Genomic DNA, 26,631 nt, shown 5'->3' on the forward strand with positions numbered 1-26,631 from the left:
CATACTGCTCACGACTGAAATCCGTGGTGCCGTAAGATTTGCTGTGGGTGTGCCAAAATTTACTTACCATACGTGCCGGCACGTAGCCAGTCCAATTTTTCGCTCCCAATCGTTTCAGACACACGACGCGCGAAAGTCATTCACATGCCGGTTTGCCGTTTCAAGGAGTGGCGGACTCATAGGCTTACCCAGCGTGCTGAAAAAATTAGAATCCCTCATCAGGCGACCCTTACCAAACGACCTACATCAACCCCGGTCATGATTATTCCATTCCAAGCTTTTTAAATTATATCTCATAAAACACGTTTTCTCATCGATCGAAACGTCGATTTAAGAACTGCCGAGCTTCGATATAGTGTAATCAATGTTCAAAAATAAAATACTAATAAAACTCCAAAGAGGAATTAGAATATAACTTAGACATTGTCAATTACTGAGAAAATTTGTGAACTCTACCGTGAGGACTTCTCATCTTGGTGCACCTTTTAGAATCCATTTGTTTCAAAACCAACAAGTAAAATATTGCTCAGAAACCAAATATACATCGTTTTACAGATTTTAATATATTTTGAATCAGAATGCCGGCAACGTTAGATTCAAATGTTCCGTATCCCAGTACGCAGACACTGTACAGTACGCAGCTTAAGTAGGAGAGCTGCGTTCGTTCGCTTCTTATCTGCGTTTTGACATTTCAGAAACGTCAACTAAAAAAATGTATATATAAAAAAAATATACAAAACTAGCTAGTGGAGAGATGAAGATTTGTCTGCCGTACAGATACTTGGTTTAATTTGTTCCTCCACCTATTCTGCTGTGCGCAGAAACAGGAACCAGCGTCGCGAGTGTTATGATTCCCCGTCGTTGGAAGTGGATCGAAATTGCGTGACGCGGGCAAAGTGCCAAAACTTCTTCGCAATTCGCAACTCGTCAATCGTCAATGTTTGCCTTCGAAGCTGGACCCGAAAAGTACGCAGTAGTCTGGGACTTATCTTCTGCTGGCGTCACGTCGCCATCCCCATCGGCCGGCCAAGATGCCGTGCGAGCGCTGCAAAGTGAACTTTGGGTTGATGACGCGAAAAAAGTCCTGTTACGAGTGTCGCCGACTGTTTTGCAGAAACTGTTTGTCGAAGGGAGGCGAGCGTTCGCTCTGCCAGAACTGTGCTATTTTCACCAAGCGCCCCTTATCTCGCACCGATTTAGCTCCGCTGAAAGTGCGAGATTTAATTTTTTACCTACAATCGAAGCACATTTCCACATCCGGTTGTGTTGGTAAGTAGTAGAGCCAGTCTTCCGTACAGCCTACCGTGTTTCGCTTACTCATCGCCACCCGCTGGTTGCTATGGTTTCGTTACAGAAAAAGATGATTTAATTAACCTTGTGATTGCTCACGTAAACTCGGGGGGTAGCTCTCCGCGTACACAGGGCAGCTTCAGTCCTACGTCCTCCACCACTGGGTCCGCTTCCGGTGGCTCGTCGCGATATGGAAGTTTCTACCGCAGTGGCACCAAAAACTGCTCCAACACTTTTGATCAGATCAAAAGCACGTGCCAGAATTTGTTTTCCAATTTTACTGACAAATTCAACGGAGGTAGTAGCTACAGTCGGAATCTTTGGTCCACATTACAATAACATTTCTCGCCCCTCAGAAGTTCCCGACGCTGGCGGTGGCTTGAACGGCAGACAAAATGGGTTCTCGCCCCATGAGGAGCAACGGCACATTTTTTCGCAACCACGCTTTGGTAGCAACAACGTGTACAATGTCGACCCGGGCAGCGTGTCACGAAATGCCGCTGACGATTTGCCACCAGAGGCTGCCACCGAGGGTAACCAAAGAGTGCCAATGGAGAGCGAGACGTTCTCGGCCACCGAACGGTCAGCGGCAGGGAGCAGTGGTGCTAGCAGCAGCGGAACAACGAGTGGTGCAGATTCCAGTGCCGCATCATCGTCCTTTTCTTCGCCATATCGGGAAGCCCCAGCACCGGTCGACCCGAAGAAAGGTGCTCGCCAGGTGCTGAACGATCGTATCGAAAACATACTCGCCCTAGAGCCGAACGGAACCGGATGTGAGTGTTGCTCCGAGGATGAGGAAGAAAACGCCAGCACCAAACAACCGCCACCGGGCACCAGTGGAGAGGACGAATTGCCTCGCAGGTCGAAATTTTCTCGCAGAAGCGTTTCGCAAACGAATTTACTACACTTCGATGGCGCCGGTCCGAGTCAAACCTCAGGCTCAAACTTAACCACCCATTTGAAGCCGGAATCGAAAAGTGCAAGCCCTTCGTCATCGTTCGACGAGCTGCTTGCGTATGGCGAACGGAGCAGCAGTACTGCGGATCATGTGGCTCCCACGGAAACGGTCCCTTCGGCTGACACGGACGCACTGATGGCGACGGGAACGTCGATGGACACGGACCAGTGGCAGATCGTTAACAGTTCCGACGTAAACGGCACACACGAAGTGGTCAGTGAGCTAGCCATGACGGACAACACAGCGATGGACAATGAGGTGGCGAGCAATGAAAGCTTGAGTCAATCGGACAACAAACCGAAACTTTACATTCCCCTCGGGCAGAGTCCAAGCAATGCCGCCCTTCCGGCGTTTACACGCCGTCGATCGGATAGCTACCTTTTGTCGGCCTCTACAGCGGAGCGCCGTTCCGGCGGGACGGCGGTCGAACAATTAGGCTCGGGTTCCATGCAAACCATTGCCGGTGGATCTTTGGCCCCACGCGTGACTAGCACCGTCAATATCGAGGCCATTCCCAGCTCTAGTCATCATTCGACCAACGGTGGCATGTGTTTGCGGTGTGGTAAACGACGGAATGGCATTCGAAGGCAGCTGAAGAAGTTCCGGCGGCAGCTGGAAGCGGCTACCGGTGCCTCGGAGGCCGATAAACGGCGACAGCTCGAGGCTTTCCTTAGCTATCTCGAGCGACGCAGTAAGGGCTCGGTAGAGCTCACCGATACGGATTCCATCACCGAAGAGGCAAGCGTTAGTGAGGATGCGGACGGCGCTAGGCGCGACCGAAGAGGAACGATGGACGAAGGAGTGGAAGGAGCACAAGCACTGCCATCGGAACAGGCCGAGGATGAGGGGGCCGGTTTCGACGTGCAACATTCCAATCACGAACAGACGGTGGACGATTCCGTTTGCACCAATCTTTACTCGTCCGGCAATCTGCAGCTAATCAATATGAAGCAAATCAAATTAAGTGACATCAAGGAAAGGTAATACGGTTACTCTTGCCAATGGCCGCCCTGTCTTACCGATCTGTAATTTCAGTGCCGATCTTGATGTGCTGTCCGTAAAGCAGCTGAAGGGAATTTTAATGGTGAACCGTGTGGACTTTAAAGGATGCTGCGAGAAGGCTGAACTGCGGGAACGAGTACTCCGTCTGTGGCGCGATTACAAGTCCATCCCCTGTAAGTGGTGGCGTAACGTAGGCGCTCTACTCGGTTAGTAAACAAAGATCCTAGCTTTAAAATCTTCTTGTCCGATTCGTTTCAGCGATCGAAATGCTCACGTCGGACGATTTGTGCAAAATTTGTATGGACGCACCGATCGAGTGTGTGATACTGGAATGTGGACACATGACGACGTGTACCGCCTGCGGGAAAGTGCTGAGCGAGTGTCCAATCTGTCGCCAGTACATCGTGCGGGTGGTACGTTTCTTCCGAGCCTAAGAAGACGAAACGAGGGTTAGCACACTCGTTACATACGAAAAAACGGAATGTCATTCGTTGTAGTACCGTTAGCCCTAGGAGAACCTCCATTACCTTTCGTTGGGTAGCTGTTAATAATGTCCTACCCCAACCCGCAAGTTCCACCCGAGAAATTGTTGCCTTAGTTTCGTAATGGCTCAAGTGTCCAAAGTTTTCCTTTTTTAACAATGCAGAGCAACGAAAGGCTCGAAAGGCCAATGCTTAACGAGTAGCGTGTTTTACGAAACATTGCTTCCCTCAGGGAGCGTAGCATTTAGTATGATTTGATTTGAAATGGAGGACGAAACAAGTACCACAAGAAATGGTAGTTTCAACAGCCGAACGGGACGAAAAGGACAATGCACACAATCGACAAATAATATTAACCTTAAGGAGGGCGCAATCGCGAGAGAGAGAGATAAATAATCTGAACGGAAGACAAACGAACATTGTGATCTAGTTAATCTAGGGTAAAATCAAAAACAGAGAAGCTAACACAGAACTGAGCAAAGGCCGAACACGGCTTGTGGCAACAGGAATACATGGCGCGAGAAAGATAGGGCCCTACTCCCAACAGACCGCACCCACGGTTAGACGGTATTCCTTAACTCCGAGAAGCTCGGTTGAAGAACTGCGATAAACGCTGCTAGTCGCGAATGAACCCGGTACGAAGCTGTACCCCGGTTGCAAATGTTTCCAAAACAAAAACGCTACAGCGTTGAACGCGTAACTATTTAATTCCGCCGGCGGGACAAGCTTAAGATAAGAAGCTCATTTCGGTTTTCCTTTGTCGTGTTTCCCGTGTCCAACCAAAAGCCCTCTCCTTGGTTAGTACGACCCAGAAACACTCGGCACGTGGAAACGTGGCACATCCTAACCGAGGCGCTAGCCAGAGAGTGAAGGGCGAAATCAAACCAAGTTTCGAACTAATATTAATTCTTCGCTTTAGAACTTTCCACATCGTTGAAGAAGTGTGCATACAACACTGTTTATAAATTCCAATTCCACAATAGTGTAATTCACGTACTACAGAATACAGAATATACTATTCAAGCAGCGTCTACCGGTGTTTGTGTTTCTCCCTTCGCGACTAGTTATTGACAAGTTAGTACTTGCAAGAGCCTAAGGGTAAGGAAGGTGATTTGTAAGTTTCCATTTGACCCAGGTCTTGTAGAGGGCATTCCGATGCATTGTTTATAGGCGCGATCGCACGTTGTTTGTTGCTCTCCGCTCAAAACGTGACGCTCTCCGAAGAGCGGCTCTTGCTCTCTCAGCATAAGACACACATGCGCTCACAAACATACGTTCCGCACACCTGCGCATTGCGTGCGCCCGTCGGAAACAGCCGATCTCTAGTGGAAGGGAAAGCAGTCCGAATTTGTAGCCGGAGGTTTGTTGCTAGCTTGGTCTTCGTCTCAAAGTTTGAGCAGAAAATCGTTGTGCAACTCGTGTGACAGTATGCACTTCGTAGCTTCTGCCTTTTTATCTGCCCAATATTTGCGGTTTCACGATAAGAGCAGAACCTTCCGCAGACGGGTTTGTTTGATGATAAACGCGGCGTGTCCCTATTTACACTCTTGAACAGTAGACCGCGAGTTAAGCGTGTGTTTGGCGCACAGATACAACGGCGCACGGCGCAAAGTGAAGTGAAAGACGTTCGCGGCCACTCGACGCGATCGCTCGTTTCCGCACTCGTCTTAAAGGCGCGCAGGCATTGATTTGAATTGTTTCAGCCAGCTAGGGGCGGGTCAGTCGGTGACGATCGATTGAGAAGACCAGTTGGATCAGCAGCGATCGGTTCGAACATCTAATTCCCTAGTTCCAAGTGCAACCACTATGGCGAGTTTGGACACCAGTGCGTTGCTGTTCGAAGAGAAACCCCTTCACACCCCATCGCTGGGGGAGGTTCGCGATGGTAGGTTGCAATCTGGAGGAATACGGAAGCGAGCGCTCTTCACAACTGACCTTTCTTCGTAGTGTTGGCGGCCGGTTTGAAATCCAATTTCACGACAGTCAACGTAGAGGTTGTGGAGTGCCCCGATTTGACGAAAGCTCCCTTTCACCTGGCCGGCGAGGGATTGAACGGATCACCAACGCTGGTGGAACTCGGTGGAGTGCCCTATTTGCTGCCGCTGGTTGATCGCTCTCGGCTCTACGATGTGATAAAGGTTTCGCAACGCGCACTGCACGACACCGGAAAGGCGTTCGTCGCGTATGGCGCCGGTGCGGGTCCGTTTCCGCTGGTGAGCTCCAACTGTGAAGGTATATTCAACCTACGGTTCAGCCCCCCGGGAACGGTGGTCAGCGAAAGCCACCTGGCAAAGGTTTCGTTGGATCGGAAAACGGTGACAGTCCAGAAGATACCGAACACGGAAACACGGTGCGCCCTGCTGGGCAATCTGCTCGTCGCGGAGGGCAAGCCGGGCCAAGTGCTGAAGGTGAGCTGTAAGAAGCGTACCGGCCAAAAGGACTTCATAGCGAGCATCCGAACGTGCCTGGAGGCCCACTACGGGGAGCAAACGGTCGGGTTGGGCGGAGTGTTTCTGTTGCAAGCGGGCAAAGCCAAGCAGCACGTGATGTCGCCATTTTCGACGACCTCCATCAACACGGAGGAAGAGTTGAACGAATGGCTAAACTTCTTCGATATGCCGGCGCCACTGATCAATCTTGGCATCCTGGTTACGACCGAGTGCGATCTCGATCTGCGCCTGCAGCACTTCCACAGCTTCTCGACGCACGGCCACGGTGGCCATTACCACATCGACACGACGCCGGATATCGTGGAGTACGAAGGATACTTCGTCGTCGGTGAACGGATCGTGCGTGTCGATAAGCCATTGCATACCCACAAGTTTGGACGGGACTAGTGCAACGGACCACCGGGTAAATGATGCGCGTAGGAAGTGTAGTTTCAAGAGTGCATCAATAAACAGTGATAAGGCATAATGGCGTCCACTGGTTTGTTTTTGCAGTAATATATGGGCCATTGCTTGGACGGGGCTACTTGGCAGCCTAACACTGATAAGCCGGAAAGTTACGGAAGAGCAAAACGAACCATTCAGCACCGTTCGTCCAGGCCCTGATTCGGTTGCCGCGAATGATAAGAGGCGTTCCGCCTAATTTGCGTTTGTTTGACAGCCGAAATGATTGTGCATGAGTGTTTAATTGGTTTTTCTTTCGTCCATTGTACCCGCGTTGACGAGTTGATTAATTCACGATGGTGCGACAGAAAACCCCAAAGCGTAGCCGTCGCCGTGGCCATTTTTATTCGGAGCCATCGCAAGAGGAACCTAAAAACCTGAATGGAAATGGATAGCAAGGGAAGCACTTCAATGATTACAGCTGGCGGATGAAAGCAAAGATAGCCTTAGCGTTCGAACATTTCTTGTGGATGTTTCGTTTCAACTACAGAAGGATAAAAAGAAATACATCAGAAGAGATGTATTCGTTTTGAAGAATCATCGCAAATGCTTTGAACAATCTTAACAAATTCTCTCTTTGAAAAATTAACTGAGCAACGTAACTGAGCAAAGCAACGTACAAAATTCAAAAATTTGGCCCCTCAAATGCTTCAGCTTGCGCGCTACTGGCTGGGGCTGTCATTTTGACAGTTGTCAGGATTGTTTACTTTCTCGGTCGAGGTTTTGTGTTTTCGTTTCATTTAGTTTTCGTATCCTGTTTTTAGTTTTATTTTCATTTTACGATTGTGATTAAGTGGCGAGCATTGGCCGGCCGCATAGAAGCCCAGCGAAAGGAAACCAAAGGGCCACTACAAGTGAGATAATAGAATACGTAACACAGAAAGATGTTAAAGTTGACAACGTTTCTTAAATCATCAAGGTTTTTCTCTACGACCAGTGTCCGTTGGGCAAGTATTGTTTACGATTGCTTATAAGCTGAAACCAAATCACCTTTGGACTGGCGCTAACATATCCTGTCCCGTTCCTGGTAGTTTGTAAAAATCTGCTGACCTCAAGCGTGCGTAAGATAAGGTTCGAAATGGAATGAAAAAGCACTTTGTTATCAGTCATCTGTGCCCGTTTGATAATACACGACTAAGTGGACCTGTTGCGTTTGCGTTTCTGTTTAGTTAGCGTAACCTTCTGTAGTAAAGTACGTTCGAATTTCCCGTTTCTTACGAGCTGGAACTCTTTGTAATCTTCTGTGGTCACTGTGCCTTTCGCCTTACCCACAGATGAGGAACGCCGATCGCGTGAACGTAAAAGTGCACCAAGGTACGGTATGCGGTGTGCGGGAAACTCTTCCGAATGGAAACGGGTTTTGTGCGTTCCGGGGGATCCCGTATGCCAAACCTCCGGTTGGGGAGTTGCGCTTCAATGCGCCACAACCATTGGAACGGTTCCCCCAGCCGGTGTTGGATTGCAGCGTCGAGAGGGACGTATGTTTCAGCAGAAACATGTTCACCCAGGAACTGGAGGGATCGGAAGACTGTCTCCATCTGAACGTGTACACGCCAGCCGTAGAGCGTGGAGGTAATCCTTTGCCCGTGATGGTATTCATTCACGGTGGTGCCTTCTTGTTCGGCAGTGGCAACAGTGACTGGTTAGTTTCCGTTTGTTTCCTTGTTGCCGAAAGGTACTTAACATATTATGGCTCTTACTGCTCCATTTTTAGCTATTCTCCTGAGTATCTGCTGCAGGAGGACGTGATTGTGGTGACGTTGAACTATCGCCTCGGTTCGCTAGGCTTTCTGCATCTACCCAGCCAGGGTGTCGAAGGGAACGCCGGGCTGAAGGATCAGCTGATGGTGTTGAAGTGGGTGAAACAAAATATTGCCAACTTCAACGGTGATCCGAACAATGTGACGCTTTTCGGTGAAAGTGCCGGTGCGGCTTCCGTCCATTTGCACCTTCTTTCACCGGTCTCGCAGCCTTACTTCCACAAGGCTATCTGTCAGAGTGGTTTGTCGGTAATGGAGTGGGCCATGCAGCTTGACTCTGTAGAACGGACGCGCCACTTGGCGAGACTGATCAATCCGGATGCCAAAACCGACGAGCAAGTTTACCGGACGCTCATGGATGCGAGTCACGTCGAGCTGATGGGACTGATGGTGAATACACTTTCGGCGGATGAAAAGCGGCGCGGGTTGCCGATGCCCTTCAAGCCGGTTGTGGAGGAAAGCGTGGGGCCTGATACGATAGTTCCGATGCATCCGTTTCACGCCATGCAGCAACCGAACCGTATTCCCTCGATACCGATAATTTTTGGTAACAATAGCGGCGAGGGCATCATCATGATGCTGGATGCGGGGAAAAAGCTGGACCTCTATGACAACGATATGGCCCGGATGATCCCACGAACGGTGAACGTGGCACCGGAGAGTGCGGCCAGCGAGCGGCTGGGCAGCGAAGTTAAACAGTTTTACTTTGGTTCGGCCGGTGTTACGGAGGAGAGTGCTCACAAGTTGGCCGATCTGATGACCGACTACCACTTCGACATTCTGGGCAATACGTGCGCGGAACTACACGCCCGCCATCAGCACAGTTCGCCAATGTTTTACTACAACTTTACGTACGACGGTGAGCTGAACATGTACAAGCGATTGCTTCAGTTGTCCTACCCTGGCGCATGCCACGCGGACGAGTTGTCGTATCTATTTCTGTAAGTTATAGAACAACTCAAAACCTTAACGGTACTTAACATGCTGTTGTATTGTTTTTAGAATGAGGCTAGCAAATTATGACGTTAACCCAGAAACGGAGGCAGCGCAGGTTCGTCGGAATATGTGTCGAATGTGGACAAATTTTGCCAAACACGGTCATCCAACGCCACCCAACGACCAGAGCATAACGTACCGATGGGAACCGGTGGATAAAATACCTCCGACTGCCTCGAGTGATTCATTCCAGCTGCAGTGCTTGGACATCAACGCGGAGCCAAAAATGATACTGAATCCAAATGGCGAACGGATTCAATTTTGGCGGAATGTCTACAGGCAGTGGAATGACAACTTTTTGAAAGTCAAGTTGTAAAACAACGCAACGTGTGGGAAATGGACGCATTTGGAAGCGCCGGGTGTTGGGAGTATAATGGGATGCAATGTGGAAAACCTTTTTACGAAATTAACAATTATGTGCAATATAAAAAAACATTGTTTCTTTATTTCTCTCTTTCAGTAGAAGGCACATTTAATCGATGTTCGGGAGCAGATGGGATCCGTTAAACATTTTGTACAGCTTTTTCCAGAATTTGAATCTCTCGGAGAAGCAATCCGGCACCATTGAATTGGCTTGTTCGAGGCCGCGCAGTTCCATGGCCGGCAGTTGAAATTCTTTCGAATCGTCATCCAAATGCGGCACGGCCATCCAGCTGGGCAAACTTGAGCTGGGGTTTCCTTCCCGCGCCAAAGTGGTCCATAAACCGCATATAAACTTCCTCATCTGGGCCGCTTCCGAATGTTCCTCGACCGCGGAGGTGTTGAAAAGCGTAGAGCTAGAACGATGATAAAACTTAATGACTCTTGACAGAGAGCTACATACGACTAATCGCACCGCACCTGAAGAGATAGTACACATCATCACCGTGGGCAGCGTCAGTTTCGTTTGGAGGTGTATTGAGAAATTTGCGAAACACGTTCAACTCGGTCGAGCAGGAGAACACGAAGCAGTAGAGAGGAGCCCTAGAAGAAGGTATACAATTTGGCGATTGAGAAGCGTCTAAAAATACGATAAACGGATTCCGGCAAACCTTTGAAAGCGCGCATGCAGTTCAGCGGCAACGTAGAACGGGAACGTGTTGAAATTGTCGCTCAAAATTGGAATTATGTCCTTCATGTGTTCCAGTGAAAGCGATCGTTCTTTCAAAAAGAACTCTTTGGTCAGTTCGACGGCACGTTTCCTTCCCTCCTCATCCGATACGTTTAGTGTGGCCGGCAGTAACCGGAAGGGATCGTTTTGGAACAACGAAAACTTTGCCTCAATCATGGACCAAAGACCTAGTGATTCCTCTTTCGCCGTACCGAGCACGAGCGGAATCTCTTTCTCGAATCGTTGTTTCGCTACCGTTGATGGATGTTCCGTTAGGATTGCATCCACGGTTCCGTGCGGCTCAACGACCGGACTGAAGGGAAAACAAAGGATGGCCGATTGCTCGTACTCGTTCAAGGCTTGGAACTGAATGATGTTTAGCTTTTCGGCGGAAGCCTCCATAAGCGTGGCCAGCACGTCCTCGTCCGCATCACTTTTGACGTTTCCGAGCAAACGGGCCAGCTTTCTGGCTCGACGGCCCGGTTCCTTTTGCCACACCCAGTCGTTGAACGCTGTGCCACTTTGGGCGATAGCCTTGTGGAAGTATTTCCTAAAAGGGTTTGAAGCAAAGTTCGTTACGGATCCGAGTGTCGGTATTTTCACCGGAAAACACTCACCTCGATGCTTCACTCAAGTAATGCAAGTGCACCGATGCACCGCCAGCACTTTCACCAAATATCGTGACATTGTTCGGGTCACCCCCAAACATTTCGATGTTATCCTTTACCCACTTGAAGCTCAACCGTTGATCCTTGAGGCCCATGTTACCGGTAATTCCGACGCCAGGTAGCGACAGAAACCCGAGGGGCCCAAGGCGATAGTTGATGCTCACCACTACGACTCCTTGCTGCACAATGTACTCCGGATCGTACAGGGCCGAGTGTCCGGATCCGATGAAAAACCCTCCACCATGTATCCACACCATCACCGGGAGTAACACCTTGGGTTGCAAATCCGGCGAGAACACGTTCAGATACAGACAGTCCTCCGACTTGTGTCCCGCGCTCGGCAGTTCGAACATCTTATCGTCGGCCCAACAGGATGGACCATCGGCGAAACATTCCAGCGGGTCACTGACAAACGATACCAGCGGCACCGGAGGCTTAAAGCGAAGCGCATTGATTGGTGGTTCTGCGTACGGAATACCCTTGAAGACAAACGAATCACTCCCGTTCGGAAGCGTTCCTTGCTGGCCAATGATGGTGCCCGGTTTCAGAGCGATCGTAACTTTGCTTTCAGCCATCGCGAACAAACTGCCACTCGTCACTGACGATGCTCTGTCTTAGACAACCATAGAGATAGAGATATGACTGCTGCCAGTAGGCCAAATGACCGTGAATGACTTATCTCTCCTTGGGCCTGCTGATTATGGTTCGCTTCACCAGCGTCGTGAACTTCGAGTTTGATTATTCAAATGAGTTTTATTAGATAATTCACTGGAGTTTGAGAATGAACCGCATCACTCTGGTGCCGGGTGCTTCTGGATCGTAGCAATATTTACGAGAATTCGTTGGACGAAAATCGTCGAATGTTTTATTTTGATTCACTTTTTCTACTTTACTGTTACGTATATTGTTGATAAAGTATTTTCACTCTTCTAAAATTATTCGGCTTATCGATCGAACGATCTGGCTTACTGCATAACTGAAGTGACCTGTGCTTTAATCAAACCTCCGATTGCGCCTTTGAGTGGAGTGTTAGCTTGTTTAGCAGGTACCTGCCCCCGGATAACGTTGGATTGCTTTCTTCTGAACATCTACTTGCCACTTAATTACGTGAATTATTCAAAAATATTGTCACTTTATTTCTCTCTTTCATTAGAAGGCACATTTAATCGATGTTCGGGAGCAGATGGGATCCGTTAAACATTGTGTACAGCTTCTTCCAGAATTTGAATCTCTCGGAGAAGCAATCCGGCACCATTGAATTGGCTTGTTCGAGGCCGCGCAGTTCCATGGCCGGCAGTTGAAATTCTTTCGAATCGTCATCCAAATGCGGCACGGCCATCCAGCTGGGCAAACTTGAGCTGGGGTTTCCATTCCGTGCTAAGTCGGACCATAAACCGCAAATAAACTTCCTCATCTGGGCCGCTTCCGAATGTTCCTCGACCGCGGCGGTGTTGTAGAGCGTAGAGCTAAAACGATGATAAAACTTAATGCCTCTTGACAGAGAGTTACATACGACTAACTGCACCTTACCTGAAGAGATAGTACGTATCATCCCCGTGGGCAGCGTCGGTTTCGTTTGGAGGTGCATTGAAAAATTTGCGCACTACACACAACTCGCCCGTGCAGGAGAACACGAAGCAATAGAGAGGAGCCCTAGAAGAAGGTTTACAATTTGTGCGATTGAAAAGTGTCCAAAAATGGCGATAAAGAAATTCCGGCAAACCTTTGAAAGCGCGCATGCAGTTCTGCGGCAACATAGAACGGGAACGTGTTGAAATTGTCGCTCAAAATTGGAATGATGTCCTTCATGTTTTTCGGTGAAAGCGATCGATCTTTCAAAAAGAACTCCTTGGTCAGCTCGACGGCGCGTTTCTTTCCCTCCTCATCCGATACGTTCAGTGTAACCGGAAGCAATCGGAAGAGATCGTTTTGGAACAACGAAAACTTTGCCTCAATCATGGACCACACACCCAGTGCTTCCTCTTTCGTTGTACCGAGCACCAGTGGAATCTCTCTGTAGAAACGCCGTTTCGCGGCTGATGCCGGATGTTCCGTAAGGATTGGATCCACGGTTCCGTGCGGCTCAACGACCGGACTGAAGGGAAAACAAAGGATGGCCGATTGCTCGTACTCGGTCAAGGCTTGGAACTGAATGGTGTTTAGTTTTTCGGCGGATGCCTCCATAAGCGTGGCCAGCACGTCCTCGTCCGCATCACTTTTGACGTTTCCGAGCAAACGGGCCAGCTTTCTGGCCCGACGGCCTGGTTCCCTTTGCCACACCCAGTCGTTGAACGCTGTGCCACTTTGGGCGATAGCCCTGTGGAAGTATTTCCTGAAAGAGTTTGAAGCAAAGTTCGTTACGGATCCGAGTGTCGGCATTTTCACCGAAAAAACACTCACCTCGATGCTTCACTCAAATAGTGCAAGTGAACCGATGCACCGCCTGCACTTTCACCAAATATCGTGACATTGTTCGGGTCACCTCCGAACCGTTCGATGTTATCCTTTACCCACTTGAAGCTCAACCGTTGATCCTTGAGGCCCATATTACCGGTAATTCCTACGCCAGGTAACGACAGGAAACCGAGAGGGCCAAGACGATAGTTGATGCTCACTACTACGACTCCTTGCTGCACAATGTACTCCGGATCGTACAGGGCCGAGTGTCCGGATCCGATGATAAACCCTCCACCATGTATCCACACCATCACCGGGAGTAAAGCCTTGGGTTGCAAATCTGGCGAGAACACGTTCAGATACAGACAGTCCTCCGACTTGTGTCCAGCGGTCGGAAGTCCGAACATGTTGTCGTCGGCCCAACAGGATGGACCATCGGTGAAACATTCCAGCGGGTCGCTGGCAAACGACACCAGCGGCACCGGAGGCTTAAAGCGAAGCTCATTGATCGGTGGCTTTGCGTACGGAATACCCTTGAAGACAAACGAATCGCTCCCGTTCGGAAGTGTTTCCTTCTGGCCAATGATGGTGCCCGGATTCAGTGCGATCGTAACTTTGCTTTCAGCCATCGCGAACAAACTGCCACTCGTTACTGACGATACGCTGGTTTAGGCAGCTGCCGATAAGCCGAACGACCCTGAATCACTTATCTTTTCTTGAGCTGATACTACTGCACCATGTGGTTCATCAACGTCGTGAACTTTGGGTTTGATTATTCAAATGAGTTTGATTAGATAATTCGCTGGAGTTTGGGAACGATCCGCATCCCTCCGGTGCCGTGGCAGTGTTTCGTTGGACGAAAACCGTCGAATGTTTTAGATTATTTTTTTTCTACTTCGCTGTTACGTATTTTTTTGATAAAGTATTTTCACATCCTCTTCTTAAATTATTCCTTAACAGATGGACGATCCGGCTTTCTGCACAATCGAAGTAACCTGTGGTTTCATCAAAGGCACGGTGACGTTGTTACCGGATGGAAAACAGTGCTACAGTTTTCGAGGAGTGCCCTATGCTGTTCCGCCGACTGGAGACCTACGGTTCCGTCCTCCTCAACCGTTGCACCGATACTCCGAACGCCCATTAGATTGCACCGTTGAGCGGAGTGTTAGCTTGGCCAGCAGCTACCTGCCACCGGATAGTGTTGGCTCCGAAGATTGTTTGTTTTTGAACGTCTATTCGCCCGTTAATCCATCAAAGGAGGCCAACGATCGTATCCCGGTGATGGTGTGGCTGCACGGTGGAGCCTTCTGTACCGGAAGTGGCGATTCATCCATCTACCATCCAGAGTGGTTGGTCAGGGAAGGTGTGATTGTAGTCACGGTCAATTATCGTCTCGGACCGGCCGGTTTCCTGTGCTTGCCGTCAGTGGGCATCTTTGGAAATATGGGCTTGAAGGACCAAAGGTTGGCGCTGCGGTGGGTTCATACCAACATTCACGCCTTCGGCGGAGATGCCACCAATGTGACGCTGTTCGGGGAGAGTGCTGGTGGTGTTTCGGCGCATCTGCATTGTCTTTCGCGAGGATCCCGTCCACTGTTTCACAAAGTTATCCTTCAATCGGGTGCCGCGACCAGTCCGATTGTGTTTCAAAAAGGTCCACGAGGAAATACTCGTCGGCTGGCTGAATATTTCGGTTGCCCGGCAGAGGCCCCTGATAGCCAGGTATTAGGTAATCATCAGCGCACGACTCTAATATCCCGGACTCTATGAATCGATTTTGTTTGTGTACTTTAGACACGCTAATGAACATCGCTCCGGAACTGTTGGCCAAGCACCAGCAAGAGGCACTGACGGCGTACGAGCGAACGCTCGATCATGTGTATCCCTTTCGACCGACCGTAGAAGAGGCTAGCGCTATCGATCCCATAATAACGGAGGATGTGTTCGAGCTTCTGAAGCAACCGAACGCACCGAGCATTCCGATGATAGTTGGAGTGACCGACGGTGAAGCGTTGTACAAAATAAACACCTTCCGGCAACACATCGATCGGTACAAACGGGAACCGCAGCGCTTCGTTCCAGACACTCTCCATGTGCCAGCGCAGGAACGGGATGCGATTGCTAGGCAAATAATTACGTTCTACTGCGGTTCAGAGGAACCATCCTTACGCCATGAGCTGCAGTTGAGTCAAATATTTACCGACATTTTGTACCTGATGCCGGCGGTTCAGGCCGCCGAACTCCAGCTGCAATATCAAACCGGGTAAGCATTGGTTAGTCAGAGCTTTTCGGCACTAAACAGACGTCTTGCAAACTTTCAGTGACGTATACTTTTACACGTTTTCGTGTGAGACGGAGCTTAACAAATTCCGGCAGCTTTGGAAGGTGCCCTCAGAGTATCGTGGCGCAGGTCATGCGGACGACGTGTGCTATCTGTTCAGCTCCAAGTTTTTACGCACCGACACGATCGACGTTAGGAGCAACGCAGGACGATTGAGGGAAAGAATGTGTAGCCTTTGGGCCAATTTCGCGAAGACTGGCAAACCTTCCAGTGTGTGGAAGCCACTTGTAAGAGATTCAGATCCAGCGCTCTTCTGCCTTAAGGCCTTAAACATTGGGAATCGTGAGCTAGTGATGAAAGAGCGGTACCTCGATGAACGCGTTCAGTTTTGGAGACAACTTGTGTCGAAATATAATCACACTTATTGAACCGATCCCCAAACAAGCCGCGGATCGCGATGTCGTAAGATATGTTCAAGGCCAGATACACGCTGAGCACCCGCTACAGGAGAGCCTCTTTACTTTCCCGTTGGAGGGTAGGATGTTTGAGCAGTGATTCAAAGGTTGTGTATCTTAGATAAGACCAAGTAGATAAGCCATTGTGTTGATTTCATTGTAATGTTGGTCACGGATACGATTAACAATGGGCTGATCGTTTTATCTGCCCGTTCGCTCTTACGCAGATTGGTGGCCCCGATGCATACGACATAAATTTACCGTTTTCAGTAAATTTTGAACCACCAGGGGATATTAATTTAGGTCCAAAAATATGAAACATTGTGGCAACAGCGGGGCCTATAATCGGCACTTCGCAATGCGCCCCCTCAAAATGCCGACATCAAAGCGGTTCCTGGTTTGTTGTTCACATCGCCTGGGTTTAATCTCAGATCACTGTACCAATCTTATCACCGGCGGCAGAAGATACGATACACAAACCTTTAAATTTCGACCCCCCGAGTTCAGCGAGGCCCGCATGCGCAGGTTCAGTTATCAGCGAACCGGCGAGCAGAATGGTTATCCACAAGCTGTACGTACCACCGAAGGTCGTGAAGGTCCCTTCGGCTGCCCCTTATCAGGTAGGTCAGGTGCAGTGAACGCCGCTAGATTACGCAACAAAGTCTGAACCATCTACTACAGCCCCCAGCCGGTGACCTTCCGGTGGTAGTGGACACTTCGGGACCATCCAACGGGGACTTTCCCGTGGTGGTGGACACTTCCGGACCATCCAACGGAGACTTTCCCGTGGTGGTGGACACTTCGGGACCATCCAACGGTGACTTCCCTGTGGTAGTGGACACTTCGGGACCATCCAACAGTGATTTGCCTGTGGTAGTGGACACTTCAGGATCATCGAACCGTGATTTTCCTGTGGTAGTGGACACTTCAGGACCGCCGAACGGTACCCTACCGGTGGTGGCGAATAACGTAGTGCTCGATCTGAAACCGGGCACGATCGTCGGTCGCCAGAAGGTGCTACCGAATGGGGGAGAGTACTACTCCTACCAGGGTATCCCGTACGCTCACCCACCGGTTGGAGAGCTGCGGTTCAGACCACCTGTCCCGCTAGAGCGCTTCGTTGAGCAGCCGCTACAGTGCGGCCAAGAACGGGACGTATGTCTGGCCGTGACGGAACTGCCACCGGGGCGCAAAGGCACGGAGGATTGCCTCTACCTGAACGTCTACACGACGTGTGGCCCGAGTGATCGTGTTGGTCTGCTGAAACCGGTGATGGTCTGGATTCATGGAGGAGGCTACCTCATGGGTAGTGGAAATACCGACCTGTACGGACCGGACTATCTGCTTCAGCATGACGTCATCCTGGTAACGTTCAACTATCGTCTCGGTCCGCTCGGATTTTTGGCGCTACCTTCGATGGGGATCTACGGCAACCAGGGTCTGAAGGATCAGCAGCTGGCCCTTCGCTGGGTGCACGAACACATCGCGGAGTTTGGGGGCGATCGATCGAACGTGACCCTGTTCGGTGAGAGTGCCGGCAGCTCTTCCGTGAACTGGCACTACCTTTCGCCCGTATCGCGCCAGTACTTCCACAAGGCCATTTGCCAGTCGGGCGCGGCCATTAGCCCGTGGCTTCTCCAGACCCATCCGGATCGTAAGACTCGCCAGCTGGCATCTGTGTTGGGCTACACGGGAGCCGACGATGCCGGTGTGCTGGGTAAGCGTTTGACTGATCGGTTAGAGATGAGGTTGAGGCTCATGAAGAATGCTCGGTTTGATTGCAGCAACGTTACTAAACGCACCCGTCGAGGACTTGGTAGCTAACTCCACCAAAGCTTTCGAAGAAACCGACAATACGTTGTTCCTGGTGTCCCCATTCATCCCTGCGGTCGAGGACCCGAGCTCGGACGACCCGATCATTACGGCTCGCGCGGAGGACCTGTTGAAGCAGGCCAACACGATCGACATCCCGCTGATGCACGGTGTAACCATGGTCGAGGGGCTCGTGTTCTACGGTACGCTGCTTGAGAAGTTGGTCTTTCTGGCGACCAACTTGGCGCAAGTTCTGCCTCTCGATCTGGCCGTGCCCGGTGACGCACTGCCAGGCGTGTTGGAGGAAGTACGTCAGTACTACTTCCACGATCAACCGATCGGCCACGATACGTACCTGCAGCTGATGGACCTCATGTCGGACGTTGGATTTAACTTCGCCGCCTCCGCCGTTGCCGAGCTGCAGTCCCGTTATCAGCAGGGGTAAGTGCGATAAGGTGAGCCATTTGTGCAATCATCATTTTGCAAATTTCTTCCATTGTCTTGTAGGGCTCCGCAGTACTTCTATCGCTTCGCCTTCGACAGTGAGCTGAATGAGGCGCGCAAGTTGTTCGCGATCCCGGATGGTGTGCCCGGAGCTTGCCACGCCGACGAGCTGTCGTATCTGTTCAGTGGTTCTACCTACACGGCCCAGGTTGAGCCTGACTCGGCGGAGGCACGTGGACGCGAGATGATGTGTCGCCTGTGGACCAACTTTGCCAAGTTTGCGAACCCCACCCCGGACGATCAGGTGGGGAGCTTTGGCTTCCGGTGGGAACCGGTTCCACCATCGGCACCGGGCGAGGCGTTCGTGTTGCCCGCGCTGGAACTCTGCGATCACGCTCAGATGATCGAGAACCCGTTCCATGATAGGATACAATTCTGGCGATCGCTGTACGATCGCTACAACCCGTCACTGTTGGGCTGAGGGAGAGCTATCGGATCGCCACGGATCGAGCACGGTCCACCCTCGGGGGCGGGTGGGCCGTTCGAAGACATTCCTGCGCGCTATCGATAAATGCACGGTTTCTTAGTATCTACAGATTACACTGCTATAGCCAACGATTGCACACGTGATATCCAGGCCAGGCGACGGGGTGCCTTATCGCAAACCACCAGCGACCATCTTATCATCGGCCTAAGTCGGTTCATTAACACGCTCGTCGCCTTGCGCAACGAAGAACGCGGCGCGCCGATTCACTTCGCCGTCGAGTCACCGCGGCGTTTGTGCAAATCACGGCTTGATGCAATCGGGTTTTATCACCTCGGCCAGGCAGCGCCTGCGCCGGCGGTGAGTGTGTTCGGGCAAGGGCAAAACATAAGAACTAGGAAAAATAAAAACCAACCAAGAAAAAGGAGGGCGACAACAAAAAATGGCGCCGATGGCGCGTAGAACGCAAATTGCTAATCGAATGCTAATCAGGGCGCTCGGCGGAGGTGCATCGCACGGCTACACGGCTTTATAAAGCGGATTCGTCACACCGCAGCGTGGCCACTCGAGGGCGGAGTGCGTTTGGTGACACAATGGTGATGCGCAGTGTACGACACGGCTCGACGCAGTCCAGCTCGCAGGCTTCGAGCCAGCAATCGAGCGTGAGTCCTGCGCCGCGCGAGAGGCCTTCCGGCAATCAGAGTTCTCCACTCCACAGGCAGCCTCCCGGGTGATGGTGCAGGTGGTGCCGGGTCTGATCTACGGCACGAAGGATCGGCTACCGAACGGGCTGCCGTACTACTGCTTCAAGGGTGTCCCGTACGCTCGGCCCCCGATCGGTCGGTTGCGCTTCGCATCGCCGGTCCCGATCGAAAAGTACGCCGTATCGTACCTCGACTGTAGCCGCGAGCGGAGCAGCTGCCTGGGGCGGGATGTGATCACACGGGAGATAACGGGTTCCGAGGATGGGCTGTTCCTGAACGTGTACACACCGGTGCTCGGTAAGGAGGTGGACCCCACGAGCCTGCTGCCGGTGATGGTGTTCTTCCACGGTGGCGGCATGACGGGCGGGAACGCCGACAGTGGCCTGTACCTGCCGGACTATCTGGTGCAGGAGGGCGTCGTGGTGGTCACGGTCAACTATCGGCTCGGTGTGCTCGGGTTCCTCTGTCTACCGCAGGCCGGCATCGAGGGCAATGCGGGTCTCAAGGATCAGGTAAGCGGGTAGCCTTCCTTCAGACCTAGTTCCTCATACCGGTCGAATGGTCCGCAGCGTATGGCGCTCCAGTGGGTTCAGCAAAACATCCGCACGTTTGCCGGTGATCCCGGCAACGTGACGCTGCTCGGGGCCAGCTCCGGCGGCAGTAACGTGATGATGCACTGCTTTTCGGACCTCTCGAGGCGGTACTTCCACAAGGCGATCTCCCAGAGTGGCACCGTGTTTGCGGACCTGGTCTACCAAACGGAACCGGAAGAGCGAGCCCGTTCGCTGGCGCGCCTTTTCGGGTACGAGGGTACGTCCGACGAGGCGGTACTGAGTACGCTCCGGGACGTGCCTGCCCGGCGGCTGTACGAGGCACAGTTCCTGGTGCTGTCGGCACGGGAGCGAGAGTATGAGTCCATCTTTCAGTTCCCGTTCACGGCGGTCATCGAGCGCGCTGCCTCGGCCGATGCCGTTCTGCAGAAAACTCCCATCGAGTATCTGCGGGAAAGGGATCGCTTCGAGGTGCCGATCTTGTGCGGCTACAACGACCGGGAGGGAATGCTGGAGCTGGTCGACATGATGAAACACCTGTCGGTGTACGATCGCTGTCCGGAGAAGTTTATCTGCGCATCGTTCGACGTGGACTACTTCAGCCCGGCCGCTCGCACACTCGGGGAGGAACTTAAGCGGCACTACTTCGGTGAGGCGCCCGTGTCACGCTCCAACATCGGCCAGCTGGTGGACCTGCTCACGGACCGGTTCCTCGTGGGGTACCTGGTGCTGTGCCATCTGTGGCACAAGTACCAAACGAAGGTTCCATTCTACTCGTACCGGTTCGCCTACGAAGGGTCACTCAACAAGGGCAAAGAGCTGCTCAAATTCCAGCATCTGCCCGGAGCTTGCCACATCGACGAGGTGTACTACATCTTCAGTTCGTCGTTGCTACGCACGGAAATTCCTGCCACGGATCCGGCCTACACCGTCCGCCAGATGATGGTCCGGATGTGGACGAATTTTGCAAAGTTCTCAGACCCAACGCCACCACACGACCGCAGCTTGCCCTGCCGTTGGGAACCGATGACGGGACTGCCCTCGGGCGACGAGCAGCAAACCCTCAACTATACGCTCCTGTCGATCGGGAAGGAAATCGAAATGGGCACCCTGCCGGAGCGGAAGCGGATGGCAAAGTTTCTCGACATCATGCGCCGCTGTAATGGAGCAATCGACAATTTCGTTATCCCGAAAGTGGAACCAGCGCCCAGCGAAGGAGCGGGCGAATCGAGTGAGTGTGGCAGTGATAGTCGATGATATGCGCTACGGTAGCACCTGACCCGGGGACCGTTAATTTATTCCGCTAACCACCCGACAAGGCGGCTGCCCCGGGGCCTCGTTAATGAATCTGTAATTAATTGTGTGACTTCCGAAGCAGAAGCCGTCACGACGCACGCATGCCCACCGTACAAAGTAGAAGGCCTTCGAGTGGTGCGTCTTAATGGTTTAACTAATTAATGAGCTGAACTAAACGCAAACTAATTCGTTAATTGTAAGGCACTCCACTAACACTGTTATCGATAGCGATAGTTGATAAGTAATGATAGAGCATTTGTCCAAAATTTATATGGCACTGGAAGTGAACAAACGCGTGCCGTTCTATCAGCTATGGGATCGATTCCAAACGTTGCTTGGATCAAACAAGTCCTGACGCTAAAATAATTAAGTTGCCAAAGGAAGCAATTGAACATGGTTACGATGGGTTACCGCCATAGAACCGATTTGAACCGATTCATACCGAAATAAAATATTGTAGAACTGTTTTTTTCTGTTGCAACACAAGCAAACAAAGAAATTGGTTGAATAAATTGCGCGAAAGCAAACGAACAAACGTGGAATTAAACCTCCAATTATGTGCCTTTTCGCTCTCGACCAAGAAACTTTTTTCATATCCGGCGGCGTGTAATCTTTAAGCCGCATTTCACAGTTCAGTTAAAATAAGTGCGCCAAGTGAACTTGAAAATTTGACTGCGTGGGAATATCGAAGCTTGGGCTGCCTCCGTTTCACTGCTCAGTGATTTGGAACTCGAAAAAGTACATTAATGCTTTTGCCTTCGTGAGGACATTTTAAGCTCACACCCCCTTGCGGGCAGCACCGATCGATGAAAGCTAGAAGAATTTCTCATTAAAGATTCGCGGCCAAGCTCGTTAGTGGTGCGGTTCGTGTTCTGTTTAAAATCTAATTATTGATTCACTTCAATTCCGCCGGTTCCGGCTTCCAGTTTCCGGTCCGGCCTGAAGCATCCTACTCCGACCGTCGGGGATTAAGGGATTTATAGTGCCCGATTAGTGACGCATCGTAGCAGAGCAGCATTAGTTATCCTCGCAATGGTACTTCTGTTTTCTTTGCTGCGCCGATAAGCTCCTCGTGGCTCCATTTCTTTCAACGCCACCCAGTGAAAGGGCAACACACATTGTTCCTAGCTGCTGGAACAATTACACCCACCGGGCACTAGGATTCGGAGAAAGAACTCATTCCGGTCGATTAGTTGATGCATAATTCACACGGGCGAACGGTGGTGACTTCATAGGCCCACCGTCATAGTTTCGGTGGCCACACTTTGCCCCTCAGCCAGCCGGCGGAAATGAATTACAAAATTCTGCCCCCTGTCACGCGGCCAATCGGTCGGTGACGTCCGTTTATAGCTCGCGAGTGCGTGAGGTATGAAATTATTACAAGTGGCGTCCGGTGACCGAAAAGTTCACGCGACAATAACTGACGGGTTTGGGCTTCCTTTCGGGGGAGTAACCGCTTGAACCGGTTCTACCGGTTCAAGCAGGCGCCTTGTAACGGAACCGGTTCACTGGTGAGTGACACCCCCCGTGGCAAGCTCACCAGTGGCTCTATTTACTCGGAAGCAGCAAGTTATCTAGCCCCAGTGCGTGATAAATATTGGATGGAATAATCAAAAGTTTATGTGAGAGCACACATCTGCCCGGACAGCTGTTTGCGTTCGCAGCGCGAGCCGAAAAGGGGCAACCGAGAACCGGTGAGTGAGCGTATCTCACGAGAGTGAGATTACTTCACGCACCAATCTTGACGGGATACTCTCTCTGTTAATCAGGACAGTTCTTTCGAGTGGTTCGTGCGAGGTTAGGCGCCTCCACCAGGGGTTATTATTAATTTTCTTTTGGGCCACAACCAAAAGCTATAAAAAAGTTAATGCTTTCTAATGATGCGGGCGATCTGCGATTTGAGAAAAAAACTTTTCGTAAGTTTTCTCGGTTTCGACAAATTAATAGCATTTTGATGTGGGTCTTAGGAAGGGCTCCAGCGACCAATGGCCATATCCTGTGTCAAAGCGTCAAAGATAGTGTTGGATTTAAAGCCTTCCTTCAGTGTGCCAAAATGAACGGCAAGGATACTTAGGTTGCAGAACGGCCAAGGATCTGTTCCTCCGTTGCCGGTGACGGAGAGATTGAGATATTTACTTCTCGAGTCGCTCACGCGACTAGTGAGCGACGCGTCCGGCATTTCTCACGGCACTCACGCGTGCGGTGCTGTTGTTTTTGTCGGTTACATTCACCCCGCACGTTTGCTGGCCCCGCGGCCAGCTCGTCAGTTCGTCACTTCGGGGACGATCGTCGGTCGGTTCGCGCGCGCTCAAGGCATATAACGTACTTTCCGCAGCATCGAGCGGCTCAGTCCAGGTTTGGTCGCGCTTCCTGTCGCAGTGTTCCGGTGTTGCTCCGTGTTCGATCCTCGGCCACACGTCCGCACCGTGAGTGCACTTCACCGCTACCGTGTGGTTGTTGGGCTTTGGGTTGGGTGGATCGCGAGTGCCGGGCTTGGTGGGTTGCGAGGACCGCCAAACAGCTGCGGGCCAGTGAACAGTCTCTAATCGGACGTGGTGCAGTCGCTCGGTGTCACAGTCAGTGGTTTCGGTGTAACAAATGGCGGCTTGCGACAAGCTGCACCAGTGGTGATACGGATTGACGTGCCCTCGGAGTGGTTAATTGGGTGCAAGTGAAAACGAAAGCACCCCGTGGCTGACAAAATTGAATGCCGTAGCTGAATACTGTTGCTCCTCGTGTCATTATCACACACTACGCGCCATTTCACTGGGCAGAAAACTTATTATCAACGACCGACTAGTGGCCGGTCTTACGGAGTGTTTTATCTACGATAGAAACAAGGCCCAAAAAAAGTACGGGCGCCAGTTCAATTACTGGCGATATCGGTGGGGGTCGGCCCACGGTCGGAGGAAGTGACGACCAGAAGCACTTCCGTCAATTAATTAAAAGAAAACCGTCACCACCATCGTCCGGGACACCGTCCGGCCCGACGAACGGCAGACCTCTCCAGGCGTAGGAAGCCAAACTGACCACTCGCCGATTGAGGCCAACAGTCTGGGTGTGAGTTTCCCCTGTTTTGTTATTCATTACCAAGTTGCCGCTGTGACGGCACCCCTGGTGGACGCTCGATTCAGGGTTCAATACTTCAGGATGATAAGTCTTATCGATTGGTGTAGGCTCGTCAGAAAAAGAGTACTGTCAGAGAAAAAAAACCGGACCTTCATTAGTATCCTTCGGAGAGCCCCCGGGTGGAATTGCAAACCGTTCGTGTTGGCCGGGGTTGGCGTGAACGCTTCCACCTGAGAGTGCACCGCACGGCACTAGGTGAAGGTGATCAAAGGGAGCAAAACGGACACGAACTCTGGAGCCGGTCTGTGCGCTAAGGCAAAATAATAAATCAGACTCGAAGAAAAAAAACCGGTTAGAAAGAGTTTTTAATTAAACTGTATCGTCATACGATGGGATGGATGGATGGGACTAGCACTACGGAGGGCCGGATAGGGTATTAAATTTAGATCCGGACGGGTCCGGACATCCTTCGTTCGGGGCCGGTTTCGGGTAGTTGTGCGAAACCGTAGGAATACATTTCCCACCGGCCCATCAGGGGTGGGCCCCATGATACGCTGAGTCGGTTGTCGAACATCCGACGGTCGTAACGGATTGTTTGCAGTAGCGCTTGCTGTCCGAGCTACCGTCTATTGGCACAGGACGATGAAGTGGTTAATGGGCGGAGTGTCCTACACCGGCCGATGGATAGCCGTTCAGCTACGCTCTTGGTACTTAAGGGTCCGCACTGGTTATGCTGTGCGTACCGGGGTCCTTCATTAACGGGTATGGTGGGGCGGTGGACATGGACAAATCAAGCTGCAAGTTGACAGTGGAGTTGATAAAGCGTGTAAGTGGCCTCTGTTAATCACACTGGGATTTCACCCGGCAACCCAGTAATTGTGTGTTTAAAGAAGATTTAAAGTACACGTCGCGCTGCGGAAGAAGGCTTTTAATACCCAAAAGGACCTCTCCGAGGACTGCCAGTCGCAAACGATCTGCTTTCGGTGGGGACTGTTTTCCGTCGTATTATGCTTTTTGCCAAAATTATGCAGACATGCCGAAGGAATTCGAACGTCGGGAAAGGAGTTGGGAAAGAATCGCACGAGGCGTTCCGGAATGATGCTGTTGTCTTTCATGTCTCTCACGATTCTTGGGTAGAATAATTTATTTACTTTGTAATTAAGATCTCGTTCGATGGTTTATCTTTCATTGGTTTATCCTTTACGAAAGTTACGCAGCTGTAGTGATGGAACTAGGTTTACGTTTTCGGTTTACAATGAAATAAACCGCCAGAAATCGTATTCCAACATCTGGGTGAAAAAGGTATCTAATAACAGTTCCGGATGGCATTGGAGCGAGCGCCACATTTCGAACCATGCCGAAGCCGCGATTGGTCTGCACATGTACGCTAAACCAACCCGGTTGACTGCCGGTTTCCGCGTCAATTTCCTTGTCACGACTCGCAACGTAGGTAATCGGCGAGATGTTTACTTTTGAAGCATATTTTTCCCGACGCCACGCTCCACGCCATTCAGCGGCGTGTAAAGCGATCCCTGCGGCCAGTGCTGGGCGCCGTAAAGCATCTTTCTTGACGTGCAGAGATTATCTTCTCCATAGCGGACAAGGGCTGCCACAACCTGCCCGAGCTGGCCTCAGTACGGAGGTCGAAGCCGCAGAGAGTCGGAAAGTACCGACGCACGGCTATTAATAAATACACTTGCACGGCATTGTGAGCGAGAGAGAGAGGCACTGGATGCAGCCGACATCATTAAGATATTACTCGAACGTCGTCTCGTGCCGTGCGTTGCCGCTCTGTGCCACAACTGCAAATGAGTCATAAAATCTAGATTACAGGCCATTATTGCAACACTTGGAGGGAACGTGCATCGCGGCGGGAAATTAAAACTAAAAGTATTTTAAGACCCCCGACACGCCACTGGTGGTCCCGTTGTTATGCGAAGCCAAGAGACCCCGCACGCTGGGTGCCGCCCCAGGCTGAGTAGTGTTTTCAGTAGCAGAGTT

At 51.2% G+C, this 26,631-nt stretch overlaps 8 protein-coding genes across 11 annotated transcripts; 6 read left to right on the plus strand and 2 right to left on the minus strand.

Annotated features, from left to right (window-relative positions):
• The first annotated feature begins 754 nt into the window (after positions 1-754).
• On the plus strand, positions 755-4,754 carry LOC131206340 (uncharacterized). Of its 2 annotated transcripts, none has more exons than XM_058198861.1 (5): positions 755-1,269; positions 1,355-1,588; positions 1,647-3,228; positions 3,284-3,423; positions 3,509-4,754. In XM_058198861.1, exons 1-5 carry the CDS (start codon positions 1,032-1,034, stop codon positions 3,682-3,684), a joined length of 2,370 nt encoding a protein of 789 aa, XP_058054844.1. In that variant the 5' UTR covers positions 755-1,031; the 3' UTR covers positions 3,685-4,754. The 2 variants fall into 2 exon arrangements, with proteins under 2 accessions (XP_058054844.1, XP_058054845.1); XM_058198862.1 differs by having other exon boundaries at positions 1,650-3,228.
• Positions 4,755-5,384: 630 nt separating this feature from the next.
• Positions 5,385-6,648, plus strand: LOC131208876 (ester hydrolase C11orf54 homolog). The gene is made up of 2 exons (XM_058201795.1): positions 5,385-5,617; positions 5,680-6,648. Exons 1-2 carry the CDS (start codon positions 5,539-5,541, stop codon positions 6,567-6,569), a joined length of 969 nt encoding a protein of 322 aa, XP_058057778.1. The 5' UTR covers positions 5,385-5,538; the 3' UTR covers positions 6,570-6,648.
• A 677-nt stretch (positions 6,649-7,325) lies between these two features.
• On the plus strand, positions 7,326-10,254 carry LOC131213080 (esterase B1). Of its 2 annotated transcripts, none has more exons than XM_058207104.1 (4): positions 7,326-7,815; positions 7,898-8,265; positions 8,338-9,324; positions 9,386-10,254. In XM_058207104.1, exons 2-4 carry the CDS (start codon positions 7,898-7,900, stop codon positions 9,693-9,695), a joined length of 1,665 nt encoding a protein of 554 aa, XP_058063087.1. In that variant the 5' UTR covers positions 7,326-7,815; the 3' UTR covers positions 9,696-10,254. The 2 variants fall into 2 exon arrangements, with proteins under 2 accessions (XP_058063087.1, XP_058063085.1); XM_058207102.1 differs by having other exon boundaries at positions 7,326-7,570.
• LOC131213106 (venom carboxylesterase-6-like) lies at positions 9,799-11,728 on the minus strand. The gene is made up of 4 exons (XM_058207105.1): positions 11,087-11,728; positions 10,411-11,019; positions 10,220-10,342; positions 9,799-10,155 (listed from the first exon to the last, which is right to left on the minus strand). The coding sequence occupies exons 1-4, from the start codon at positions 11,710-11,712 to the stop codon at positions 9,852-9,854; spliced, it is 1,662 nt and encodes a 553-aa protein (XP_058063088.1). The 5' UTR covers positions 11,713-11,728; the 3' UTR covers positions 9,799-9,851.
• A 422-nt stretch (positions 11,729-12,150) lies between these two features.
• Positions 12,151-16,363, plus strand: LOC131206199 (acetylcholinesterase-like). 2 transcript variants are annotated; one of them, XM_058198663.1, is made up of 4 exons: positions 12,151-12,182; positions 14,495-15,263; positions 15,329-15,797; positions 15,856-16,363. In XM_058198663.1, exons 2-4 carry the CDS (start codon positions 14,495-14,497, stop codon positions 16,241-16,243), a joined length of 1,626 nt encoding a protein of 541 aa, XP_058054646.1. In that variant the 5' UTR covers positions 12,151-12,182; the 3' UTR covers positions 16,244-16,363. The 2 variants fall into 2 exon arrangements, with proteins under 2 accessions (XP_058054646.1, XP_058054636.1); XM_058198653.1 differs by lacking the exon at positions 12,151-12,182 and adding an exon at positions 12,727-12,800.
• Positions 12,272-14,125, minus strand: LOC131206209 (venom carboxylesterase-6-like). The gene is made up of 4 exons (XM_058198675.1): positions 13,538-14,125; positions 12,861-13,469; positions 12,668-12,790; positions 12,272-12,603 (listed from the first exon to the last, which is right to left on the minus strand). The coding sequence occupies exons 1-4, from the start codon at positions 13,939-13,941 to the stop codon at positions 12,300-12,302; spliced, it is 1,440 nt and encodes a 479-aa protein (XP_058054658.1). The 5' UTR covers positions 13,942-14,125; the 3' UTR covers positions 12,272-12,299.
• A 456-nt stretch (positions 16,364-16,819) lies between the features above and the next one.
• LOC131206182 (esterase B1-like) lies at positions 16,820-19,438 on the plus strand. The gene is made up of 4 exons (XM_058198627.1): positions 16,820-16,890; positions 16,952-17,987; positions 18,055-18,523; positions 18,590-19,438. Exons 1-4 carry the CDS (start codon positions 16,825-16,827, stop codon positions 19,005-19,007), a joined length of 1,989 nt encoding a protein of 662 aa, XP_058054610.1. The 5' UTR covers positions 16,820-16,824; the 3' UTR covers positions 19,008-19,438.
• Positions 19,439-19,580: 142 nt separating this feature from the next.
• On the plus strand, positions 19,581-22,061 carry LOC131206190 (esterase B1-like). Its single transcript, XM_058198641.1, has 3 exons — positions 19,581-19,672; positions 19,729-20,226; positions 20,284-22,061. The coding sequence occupies exons 1-3, from the start codon at positions 19,604-19,606 to the stop codon at positions 21,520-21,522; spliced, it is 1,806 nt and encodes a 601-aa protein (XP_058054624.1). The 5' UTR covers positions 19,581-19,603; the 3' UTR covers positions 21,523-22,061.
• Positions 22,062-26,631: the final 4,570 nt, after the last annotated feature.

The sequence above is a fragment of the Anopheles bellator genome, chromosome 1 (assembly GCF_943735745.2).
Source record: "Anopheles bellator chromosome 1, idAnoBellAS_SP24_06.2, whole genome shotgun sequence".
Classification (NCBI taxonomy): domain Eukaryota; kingdom Metazoa; phylum Arthropoda; class Insecta; order Diptera; family Culicidae; genus Anopheles; species Anopheles bellator.

Bases quoted from the DNA above. Each gene is read 5' to 3' on its own strand.
- LOC131206209 (XM_058198675.1), bottom strand. From the start codon at position 13,941: ATGTTCGGACTTCCGACCGCTGGACACAAGTCGGAGGACTGTCTGTAT. The intron at 13,470-13,537 runs GTGAGTGTTTTT...AAACTCTTTCAG, and splicing joins TATTTGAGTGAAGCATCGAG to GAAATACTTCCACAGGGCTA. The intron at 12,791-12,860 runs GTTTGCCGGAAT...ACCTTCTTCTAG, and splicing joins CTGCATGCGCGCTTTCAAAG to GGCTCCTCTCTATTGCTTCG.
- LOC131213106 (XM_058207105.1), bottom strand. From the start codon at position 11,712: ATGGCTGAAAGCAAAGTTACGATCGCTCTGAAACCGGGCACCATCATT. The intron at 11,020-11,086 runs GTGAGTGTTTTC...AAACCCTTTTAG, and splicing joins TACTTGAGTGAAGCATCGAG to GAAATACTTCCACAAGGCTA. The intron at 10,156-10,219 runs GTGCGGTGCGAT...TCATCGTTCTAG, and splicing joins GATGTGTACTATCTCTTCAG to CTCTACGCTTTTCAACACCT.
- LOC131206190 (XM_058198641.1), top strand. From the start codon at position 19,604: ATGGTGATGCGCAGTGTACGACACGGCTCGACGCAGTCCAGCTCGCAG. The intron at 19,673-19,728 runs GTGAGTCCTGCG...TCCACTCCACAG, and splicing joins CTTCGAGCCAGCAATCGAGC to GCAGCCTCCCGGGTGATGGT. The intron at 20,227-20,283 runs GTAAGCGGGTAG...AATGGTCCGCAG, and splicing joins ATGCGGGTCTCAAGGATCAG to CGTATGGCGCTCCAGTGGGT.
- LOC131206199 (XM_058198663.1), top strand. From the start codon at position 14,495: ATGGACGATCCGGCTTTCTGCACAATCGAAGTAACCTGTGGTTTCATC. The intron at 15,264-15,328 runs GTAATCATCAGC...TGTGTACTTTAG, and splicing joins CCCTGATAGCCAGGTATTAG to ACACGCTAATGAACATCGCT. The intron at 15,798-15,855 runs GTAAGCATTGGT...GCAAACTTTCAG, and splicing joins CAGCTGCAATATCAAACCGG to TGACGTATACTTTTACACGT.
- LOC131208876 (XM_058201795.1), top strand. From the start codon at position 5,539: ATGGCGAGTTTGGACACCAGTGCGTTGCTGTTCGAAGAGAAACCCCTT. The intron at 5,618-5,679 runs GTAGGTTGCAAT...CTTTCTTCGTAG, and splicing joins GCTGGGGGAGGTTCGCGATG to TGTTGGCGGCCGGTTTGAAA.
- LOC131206182 (XM_058198627.1), top strand. From the start codon at position 16,825: ATGGTTATCCACAAGCTGTACGTACCACCGAAGGTCGTGAAGGTCCCT. The intron at 16,891-16,951 runs GTAGGTCAGGTG...CATCTACTACAG, and splicing joins CTTCGGCTGCCCCTTATCAG to CCCCCAGCCGGTGACCTTCC. The intron at 18,524-18,589 runs GTAAGTGCGATA...ATTGTCTTGTAG, and splicing joins CAGTCCCGTTATCAGCAGGG to GGCTCCGCAGTACTTCTATC.
- LOC131206340 (XM_058198861.1), top strand. From the start codon at position 1,032: ATGCCGTGCGAGCGCTGCAAAGTGAACTTTGGGTTGATGACGCGAAAA. The intron at 3,229-3,283 runs GTAATACGGTTA...CTGTAATTTCAG, and splicing joins TTAAGTGACATCAAGGAAAG to TGCCGATCTTGATGTGCTGT. The intron at 3,424-3,508 runs GTAAGTGGTGGC...GATTCGTTTCAG, and splicing joins CGATTACAAGTCCATCCCCT to CGATCGAAATGCTCACGTCG.
- LOC131213080 (XM_058207102.1), top strand. From the start codon at position 7,508: ATGTTAAAGTTGACAACGTTTCTTAAATCATCAAGGTTTTTCTCTACG. The intron at 7,571-7,897 runs GCAAGTATTGTT...CCTTACCCACAG, and splicing joins CTACGACCAGTGTCCGTTGG to ATGAGGAACGCCGATCGCGT. The intron at 9,325-9,385 runs GTAAGTTATAGA...TATTGTTTTTAG, and splicing joins GAGTTGTCGTATCTATTTCT to AATGAGGCTAGCAAATTATG.